Raw genomic sequence first — 10,196 nt, 5'->3', positions numbered from 1 at the left:
ACCTGGACACCATCAGCAATTTTTACTCTGCTTACCGGGTTACTTCGAACGTCGGAATTATCTCCTATTTTACTATTAATGTATCTATTTGAATCAGGCTCACGCAAGGCCTGTGGTTTAAGTATCTTCGACGGCACAATACTCTGCAAACTACCCGCAACTCCTGAAAAAAGTCCGACAACTCCTGCCTCCAATATATATTGTTTTGAAAGCGCTTCCGCCGATATGTTGCCTTCGCCTTGATCCTGATGAAAATCATCCAAGGAAATAGCGAGCCGGTATGTCAGCCTTCTACTTGCCACTGATGTTCAAGAGCTCTCAAGGGGCGTGATATGGTCTTGCTATTTATTGCTAATAACGATAGCTCCCTGTCGGAGAAGATTCCAAAGGTGCGACAATGACATCTTTATCGCAAACATTCTTCCGCTGCCAGTAAAAAGACATATTTCTCCGCCTGGAATACAATTTTTTCTACAGGCCGAGTCAGTTCCATAATCACACAAAATTCATGTTGTAAACTACTTATTTCATGATACAATGCTGCGCGATGTAGGGCATAGATTCGAGGAAAGTTGAATGATAAAGTTAGGATATCACACGCAACAGTAATTTTTGATAAGTACAATGAGTAACTTTCTATACGTTGAGTCAATACCAATCTGAAAAATCCGGCCAAAACAACAGACACGGATGAGAGTACAATAAAAACTCACGGTTATAAGAAACAGCACTTGATATTTCGAAACACTTGAGAGCATATTATTCTTCAATGATCCAACAGAAGAAGTCATGCTTTCCTTTCAGCTATAGCCTATGAATTTAACATATGAAAATGAAACCAAGACATTTTAATAAGTCTCGTACTTTATTCTCAATCGTGATCGATTTGCTTTAATCTACATAAATACAAAAAAAATAAACCAATGTTGAGAAAAAGAATATGCAAGATTATAATTCCTGAAGAAAACAAAAATTTATTAAATTTTATATAACTCGCTCAAAGTAGGAAACGAGGCTAGAGATATTTTAAAAATAACATTTTACAATGCTGTCCCCTCTTGCAGACCAGATTCTTAATCCAATTGCCCAAATTATTTTCCTTTCTTATCTTTATCGCTGCTCTCACCCGATTTCTTATCTTTATCTTTGTTCAGAGAGCCTACCGCATCTCGAATTGTTTCAGATTGTGGATCAACACCTGGTAGGTTTTCCAAAACACTCTGAAATAGAAATTGATAATGAGGTAGACAACCATCGAAAAAGTATATTTTCTGTGAATTTACTTGTAAAAATTCAGGATCACTAATAACTTCGTTATAGTCTTCATCTACTTCCATCGGTGTAACATCCTCGGTTTTTGGACGTTTTGCTTGCTGCGTAACGACTGTGTCTTCTGCAAATTAAAAATAAAATTAATATTAAGTTTCTGTCAAAAATTATCTAGGAAACATCATGTACTAAAATGTATATTGCAACAATGGAAAGTTCTTTGAAAATATAGGAATAAAGTTACTTGACGAAATTCATATTGTTAAAAGAAAGTCTTTCGTACACTTAGGTAATTTTCTACTAAAATTCTGGCGCCTTTGAGAATCCCTACCTATAAAAAAGGCAATGTAATTATAAGTGGCCTTCCAGATTACACGCAAATTTGCTATTACCAGAGTTTTTGAACAGGTACAGACAAAAACTTGGCTCAAACTTGCCGTGAACATAAGGTACCCCGATACATTCCAAAACGAAAACTAATGGAATCTGCGTAACAAAGCGGTCTAGAGGACGACAGGAGGACGCAATTGCTGGATCTAGAAAACTGTTATCGATGTGTCCGGCAGGCAAAGATTTGTCATGGTTAGTGCATTGGAGGAGCCTGAAAAAACCGCCGCAAGGTGTACCGACTTTACAGAAAATGTAGGCACTCCCACCACAAAATCAGTCATACTTGTTATCATATTTGCCTCTACTTATCCACAACCAATCACTTTGAAAAAGCGTGCAATCTCTCTCAACCCTCTGGAATCTATAGAGACCAAGGACCGATTTGATTTGTCAAGTCATTGAATTAAAAGAATCTCAATATATGTATAATTACCTATCCTTTTCTGTTACCATTTCTTAGTCGCATCTACCTAAACCCATTCCTTTGGGTTTTGCAGCCCCTTTTTAACTTTTTTTTAAACAAAAGTTAAGCCCGGGGCCAACTCAAAAGAATGATTGGTGAAATGCAACACGTAATGTTTCAATAGCAATTCGATACAAGTTTCAGCTCTCTACAGGACTTCCTGAGAAGCTTGCCCTCCTCCACCTTTCTGACCCTTGTTGCCCTACCTAAACCAATTCGCTGGCCATCTTGAGATAGTGGATTCAACTCCACGACATAGCCAGCAACAAAATTGCCACCCGTTTTTAATATATGACTTAGTCATTGCTACCCACACCTTCTGATCAACACGTCCACTGGTATCTAGCCCGTCTACCGAAATATGACTTCGATTTAAATCATATCGGACCAGAATGCTGACCACGAGAGAAGCTCTTCTTAAAAAAAGGGATCAGGTAAAATTGTACTGACCTTTTTTAAGGGCAAACCAGTTGCAGTTTTGAGAAGAAGACCAAATCACGGAACAATGCTCGATGATGCTTCTAACAGAGAAGTTGAAGTGCATTACGAAGGGTTCGTCAAAGTCAAAATCAGAAGAACAACATGAAGCCAGAAATTCAAGAAGCGGGATTGGTAACATTAAGGCCGTGGTTGTCGAAAAAGAGCTTATTACCAAAGGTTACGCTGATATAATAAAAGGTAGCGCCTTAGGAAGGGTAGGAGATTTAAGTGAGTAGGACACCGAAGGGCGTTTGCTGATATTTATTGCCAACTCATTTATAGGGCAGCAGTGTGTAAGTTCAATAGTAGAGACGCAAAGTATATTGGGAGAGTTACAGAAGAAAAGTCATCATGCAATGGTCGAAAAGGATGTTGACAGAAAATAATAATGAAACCGGAGTGAATCCTTTTGTACATCAAAAAAAAAAGAGGAAAGGAATAGGATATGCTTTCATCAAAAGAAACGCTATAGGATTGGCCAGAGAAGTGGGAGATCGCCATTTTTATCTATGGAGGTAATAAGGACTTCTTTCCAGAAACTAAGAAATAGCAACTTGTAAGGGTCATGTTAAATATTTTGCAGAAAGAGGGGAATATATAAATTGGTTTTTAGCAAAAAGACCATCGCGAGCAGGTCGAACATTGGCATTAAAATTGACAATGAAGTACACGACTAAAGAAAGAAAGAGAGGAGGGGGAGAGTTACTCATCGAAGAAAAGTAATTACAAGCAAGTCAAATGGTAACTGAAAAGGGCCTGCAAATCCCAAAGTAGGAGGAATCTAGAAGAAATTCTGGATGAGAAACCAGACTGGACGCATCTGAATGCCAATGCCGTTTCGCCAGTAGCCACATATTACTTTTTAAAGTTAGTTAAAAGCGATTAAGGTTCGCAGAGCTTTTACAATTTTTTATGGATATCGATGGTAAGCCGAAATAGGAAAGAGATAGAACAGTCTAAAAGAAGTTGAGCGCTTGATCGAAATATTAAGGGAGTGAGGATGAAATCCCAGTTGATTATCGCCAGAACTGAACACAAACTTTCGAAATTCGCCTTTCCAAAGGAGAATTAGCGTGTTGCATGGCAGAGACGAGCGATTTGAGCGTCAAATCAAGGGAAATGAAAATGCCGAGATTAAGAAAAGCAGGCAGATTGGAGATTGCGTGAATGTCATTTAAGTGAGGTCTGATAAGGGTGAACCAAAAAATGCCACAAATGTTTATGAAAATGCATAAAAGAAAAGAAGGATGGAAGAACTTAGACCAAGTGAGCATGATAAGCTTTAGTCAACAATGAAGAGAGGGAAAAACTAAAGTTAGGACATCCGAAGAATTCCTTGCACAGGTGAGAGCGACTTAGACGGGAGACATACACACAGGAAATAATAAATGGGATTGTGTTGGATGAATAGACAAAAAGAGTAAGAGGGAAAAAATGGGAGGAAAGTAAGGAGGAAGGAAAGAGAAAGATGGAAAGAAAAGGAGGAGAAGGGAAGGAGGAAAAGAAGAGGAAAAGGGAAGGATCAAAAGAAGAGGAAAAGGGAAGGAGGAAATGAAGAGGAAAAGAGGAGAAGGGAAGGAGGAAAAAATTAGGAAAAGCGGGGAAATGAAGACGGAAAGGAAGACGGAAAAGAAGAGGAAAAGAGGAGAGGGGGAGAAGGAAAGGAGGATCAGGAAAGTAGGAGGATAAGGAAAGGAGGAGGATGAGGAAAGGAGGAGGATGAGGAAAGGAGGAGGGGAGGAGGAGAGGGGAAGGAGGAGGGGGGTAGGAGGAGAGGGGAAGGAAGAGAGGGGAAGGAGGAGAAGAGGAGGATGAGAAGAGGAGGCGGAGGAGAGGAGAGGAGGAGAGGAGGAGGAGGATGAGAAGAGGAGGCGGAGGAGAGGAGAGGAGGAGAGGAGGAGGAGGAAGAGAGGAGGAGGAGAGGAGGAGGAAGAGAGGAGGAGGAAGAGAGGAGGAGGAAGAGAGGAGGAAGAGAGGAGGAGGAAGAGAGGAGGAAGAGAGGAGGAGGAAAAGAGGAGGAGGAAGAGAGGAGGAGGAAGAGAGGAGGAGGAAGAGAGGAGGAGGAAGAGAGGAGGAGGAAGAGAGGAGGAGGAAGAGAGGAGGAGGAAGAGAGGAGGAAGAGAGGAGGAGGAAGAGAGGAGAAGAAGGAAAGGAGAGGAGGACAAGAAGAAGGAGAGGAGAGGAGAACGAGAAGAAGGAGAGGAGAGGAGGATGAGAGGAAGACGAGAGGAGAGGAGGACGAGAGGAAGACGAGAGGAGAGGAGGACGAGAGGAAGACGAGAGGAAGACGAGAGGAGGACTTAACAGCGATCACGACACCTCTTAAAGAACGATGGCATCTGTTACAGCAAAAGACAAAGTAAACGTCGAAGAGCTTAAAATTCAAAACTTTATCATACAGCCAGGTTTCAGAAATACACATAGGGTGGTGCTGGAAAGCATATCAAGCATATCAAAAGTCACAGTTTAAGCCGTTGCCTTCTACCAGATACGGCAGTGCTTATAGGAACAAAGACTCGAACTAGGATCTCGACTAAGACGCAAGACGCAAGATATTGTGTGGTTCCACCAAATGATAAGATTCCGTGCGTCTGAGAGCCAGCCAGCTCCCGCATGCTGAAATTTTGTAATTCCCCGCAGCTATGGTTCAGGCAGATCGAGTCGATTTTCAAAATATATACGATACAAACAAAACAGTATATAAGACACACACAAATATGACTTAAATGTATCAATTCTAAATACGGAGGTTAGCCAGAAGACCGTTAGCGCACTCCTTGATCGTCCGCCAATCGGAAAGTATGAACTCCTAAAAACGTTCCTTGTCTCATCGATTTAGCGGCTCGCCAGCTGCATAGACTACACACAAAGCTAGAGCTAAGCGACAAACAAACTTCACAATTCCTACGGGAGATGCGAACGTACGCCGCGAAGGCTGTCACAGAATATGCACTACACTACAGTAGTAAAAGCCTCGAACGACTCGACATAATCATCGTGTTCCACCGAAACTGAACCAGTTGCTCGGAAGCTGGCCCCCCTTCACCTCAACATTGCGTGTTATTTTTCTTGGCGAGACAGAGCCTGTGTTGAAGGAACACAACCAGCCGTCAACTTACCCATTCCAACATACCAGCCGTCCTTCCCAACGAATCTCCAATTAAACGAACGCTTTCAGCATCAGCCCCTTACGCTCCGGGTTGCAAACACCTTAGCAATTCACCCCTTAGGTTTGCAATTGTTAACGCTCAACAACGGCATCACTTATTAGAAAGCAAAAAAAAAACTGGTTGACTCACTAACTGGCATCACTTCCAAGCGTAGTAGTCCCAGTAGTCGTTAGCTGTGTTTCTATCGTATCCTAGCCCGATGTCGACACTCCCCACACCGCACAAAAGCATCCATCAAAAGATCGCGCCACGGGGCGATGTTTTCAATCGTCCGCGCAAGCTCATCGGCACCCTCCTATAACAAAGGAACTATTCCGGCTGCAGCATGAGTAGGCTATCGTACGCCCCTCATCCACCCAGTAGGCGCGCCCACTGCACTTTGTTCCGAAAACGGACGGTTCGTGGCCAACTATGAAGGACTAAATAAACACTACCAATGTTCGACGATCTTCTTCAAAAGAACAGAAGGAAAACTACTCCCGCCATTTTGCATTTTGCCAGATTCCAATTACCGAGAGGGAATAAAACAACTACGATGACCACTTTGGGCCCTTTCGAATTTATTCAATCATCAATGGGCCAACGTAACGCGATTCAGTCTCTACAACGCGCAATGAATCATCGTCTCCCCGCAAGACGTTACGTGAATGACATACTCATGACATCGAAAAACCACGAGCAGCGCCACCAATATCTGTGCCAGCTATATAATATTCTACAAAGGCTTGGTCTACACCCACAAGAGCCAGTTTGAAGACTTCAGCTACATCGTGTCCAAGGATCGAATATAACTTCCGGCTCAAAAGATCCAGACTATCGAGGATTTCCCGAGTGCTGCGTAGTTTTCTCGGAATGGTTCATTTCTACCGCTGCGTTCCCAAGGCGACGGTAATCACAGCTTGACTCAATAACCTGCTCAGAAGTTTGCCAGCCGAATGAAGGAAGGAGGTCATTTTATGATCTAAACGGAAAAGCGTTTCACTCCATTTTGTATGACACATCATGTGAAATTATCACAGCTTTCGACGTGGTCCACACTAAAACACCAGCTACGACAAAGCCTACGAGACAGAGATTCATCTGTCAAAATATCCAAAACGGAGTCTCAAGATGGTGACGGAAGTATCAGTTCAGTCAGTGCGACAAAATACACCACTTGGGAAGTTCGCCCAGCCTATCGCACGTTTTGACCATTCACAAGTAGAAATTTTTGATCTTCCGTTGTTGCAAGAATATCAGTCTATCAATTTTACTTCACAATTATCGGCAGATTCTCCAGATGGCAATAAGTTTCAGCAGAGGCTATGTACATACGTCTTCGACTTACCACTGACTTTTACTTCGCACCAGACTCCGCAATTCGAATCAACCTTGTTCACTGAAGTCGCCAAATTCCTGGGGGTTAATGAGACTCAGACGACCTCATACCACCCACAATCGAACGGGCATGGTGAGGAAGTTCCCTCGCACATTAAAAGTGGTTCGCTCGTGCAATCCAGGCGTGACATAGCCAACACTATTCCCAACGGTTCTCGGCCTTCGAACGGCGTTCAAGGAAGTATTTTTACCTTCCCAACAGAAATATTCTTCGGTACTATACAGAAGGTGCGGAGGGAGTTCTTTCTTACTCGCAATCTAGATATTGTGAAGAATTGTGTAGAAATCTAGATATTGTGTCTGTCAATTATCATCAAAAGAACTGAAACAGTTTTTCTGGGAAGATAAAGGACTATTTTGAGGTTAAACTATTACCCAATGTGAAAACTTTGATTCAAGGGAGAAACCAGAGCCTCTGAATCACTTTTAAGACCAAATTTTATTCGCTTTCACAAAGTTTCGAAAAGTGATTGATCTCGAAACCCTCGTGCAATCAATCCCCACATATATCACAGGATTCAGTTACTGGAAAAAACTACAATTTCTCTTCGAAGAACATTACTCCACAAAGGAGAAGAAACCTATTTGCACCCTAAACCGTTAACATGCTTTAAAAAACAAAGAAGGGAAAAAACATGAACTTACGTGCATCTTGCATCGACATTTGCATAGCAAACGCAATCTGTTCCTCTTCGGTCATGTTCGCGAAATCGGGCAAGGCATCCTCAGTTGGCGTCTCGGTGGAAAGGGCCAGCGCGCGTTGCAACATCGCTTCCTCACTATTCGGATCGGCAGTGTCTACAGCAGCTGGAGAGCTCTCAGTTTCAGCCCCGGTCGATTCTTGAGCAGTACCTTCCGTGTTGGAGGCGGCCAAGGCACGACGCTGTTCATCTTCCTGGCGTTGTCGTTGTTCTTCCATCGAAACACGCAAAGCCTGATATTTTCCGAAACTTACATTAGATACCTTAATTTAGCCATGCATATAACCTTACCAAGGCCAATTCAGGATCTTCATTCGGATCGACACCAAATTCAAATCCGGCTCCACCTAATCCTGCTCCGCCCATACCGTCTTCACCCTGAATGATAGGCGACGAAAGCAAAGCTTCAGACAAGACAGATCCGCGTGGAACGCTCACAAGATGAGATCCAGTGCCATCCTTTCCATTCAGCGCGTTAATGAAGGAAGTCAACAGCTCATTATTTGAATTATGATCTCCGAAGCTGACCATGTCGACATTGACTTTCTCCTTTTTGAGCCGCTTCGCCAATTTCACCAATTCGTTCTCTTCGTTTCCAATTGGGGACCCAACGAAGACTACTATGCGCATTTTGTGGTTTTTTCCCTGACGATGCTTCAAAACTAACTGAAAGTGAGAAAATCAGATCAAATATATTTATCCTGACTGGATTGGTCTGAATATGGAACTTACATGGGCGATCCTTATGCCCGTCAACAAATTTATGTTTCCTTTCGGCTGAACTAAATGCATCTTCGATAGGATTCGTCCCACGTCACTAGTGAGCGTAGCCAACACTTCAACAGTACTGCAATCATAGAAATCGTTAGAATTAAAGGCAATGGAAACCCGCTAATGAAGGCGGCAGACTACGTCTCCCCCACGTAAATTGACGACAAAAGAGCATAAATCTCCCAAACAAAGACTTGGGGAAAACTCTTAACACCGGACCAATTTGTCAACTACTTGAGCCTTGCCCATGTAGGAAATGCTCAAGCCGAACATCCCTCACTACTTTCAAGCATTTCATACAAAAGTCTTACACTAATATCGTAAAAAACTGTTGACTTACTTGGCCAACGTCAGAAGTCCGACATTGTTCTCCGGATTCGATCGAACTTTCGTCAGACACACCAAATTAATCCCGTCCTTTTGCGCATTCAACCGTGTTGGAAAGTAATCACCATTTCGCTGGTAATCACTGTTATCAAAACTACAAATAGAATCAAGAAGAACCGCATGAAACTTGCAAATTGACAATTGGAAATGATTTGGACAATTTGCTCTTGACAAACATGTTGGCGAATCATTAATGAATTTACAACATATATGGCAAGATTATGAAGGATTTTTATAGCTAATTTAGAACACTAAAGAACTGCTTGAGGGAAAACTTCAAAGTAACAGAAAGAATTAGCAAACTTCCAAAAATCAAAATTATTTACCAGATCATAGTACTTTCGAGCACCATTTTTCCACACAAATTCGCTTGTCACTGACTTCATGGCACTGAAGTGTAATTTATCAATGACACCGGTACAGTTTGGTTACAGCGGATCTGTAGGAATTGAAAATATAAACAGCGTGGGATAAACCATTTGAAAATAGGTAATTTCAGCTGAAATAATTTTTTTTGTTAGGCAGAAATCAAATAATGTGAATATCAAAAATTATAACTAATGATTATCAACTAATTGATTCGAAATTCCTAGATGTAAATTTATCAAATTTTATTCAATTCCTTTACACTTCATTCTTACGGTTCCTTGTTGGTCCCAAATTTATCTGTGCCTGAAAATGCATAAATCATACTAAAATTCAATATAAATTAGATTAAGGTTGAAATTCAACCCAATGTGCCCGGATAGCTCAATGGTTAGAGCACTAGGCTGTTACGGAAGGTCGCGGTTCAAATTTCACTGATGATTGATACCAGTCGATGCAGCTCTCTAAGTAATTTCTAAGTGTTTAATTTAAAAACAAATGGAACTAAAGTGTCGCCAAAAATCTTGACTAAGGGTTCGTCCAGGGTAGAGGCAACTCATCAGACGCTACTTCACCCCTGCCCTGGGAGAAGCGTGACCGAAAGTAGCGACTGGTGGTAATCGCTGCATTTATATATAATCACAAACACGACATGAGTTGAATTGAAATAATAAAACTTGTTGTTTCTTTTTCGTTGGTGTGGGTATTTATTCTTGCAAATACCGATATTTCGGGAACCACTTGTTCCCTTCATCAGTGCAAACAAGTTGCATAATTTCACTCTGAACGACATGAGTGCGGATCCGTCCTAAGTTGATGGTG

At 41.9% G+C, this 10,196-nt stretch overlaps 1 protein-coding gene across 1 annotated transcript; it reads right to left on the bottom strand.

The window, feature by feature from the left end:
* Positions 1 to 846: 846 nt before the first annotated feature.
* On the bottom strand, positions 847 to 9,430 carry LOC119648356 (26S proteasome non-ATPase regulatory subunit 4). The gene is made up of 7 exons (XM_038050069.1): positions 9,335 to 9,430; positions 8,962 to 9,102; positions 8,583 to 8,697; positions 8,142 to 8,516; positions 7,795 to 8,083; positions 1,284 to 1,393; positions 847 to 1,220 (listed from the first exon to the last, which is right to left on the bottom strand). Exons 1-7 carry the CDS (start codon positions 9,358 to 9,360, stop codon positions 1,092 to 1,094), a joined length of 1,185 nt encoding a protein of 394 aa, XP_037905997.1. The 5' UTR covers positions 9,361 to 9,430; the 3' UTR covers positions 847 to 1,091.
* Positions 9,431 to 10,196: the final 766 nt, after the last annotated feature.

The sequence above is a fragment of the Hermetia illucens genome, chromosome 2 (assembly GCF_905115235.1).
Source record: "Hermetia illucens chromosome 2, iHerIll2.2.curated.20191125, whole genome shotgun sequence".
In the NCBI taxonomy this organism is placed as follows: Eukaryota; Metazoa; Arthropoda; class Insecta; order Diptera; family Stratiomyidae; genus Hermetia; species Hermetia illucens.
Note: the sequence above shows the minus strand (reverse complement) of the source record. Positions and strands in the feature narration are given on the sequence as shown.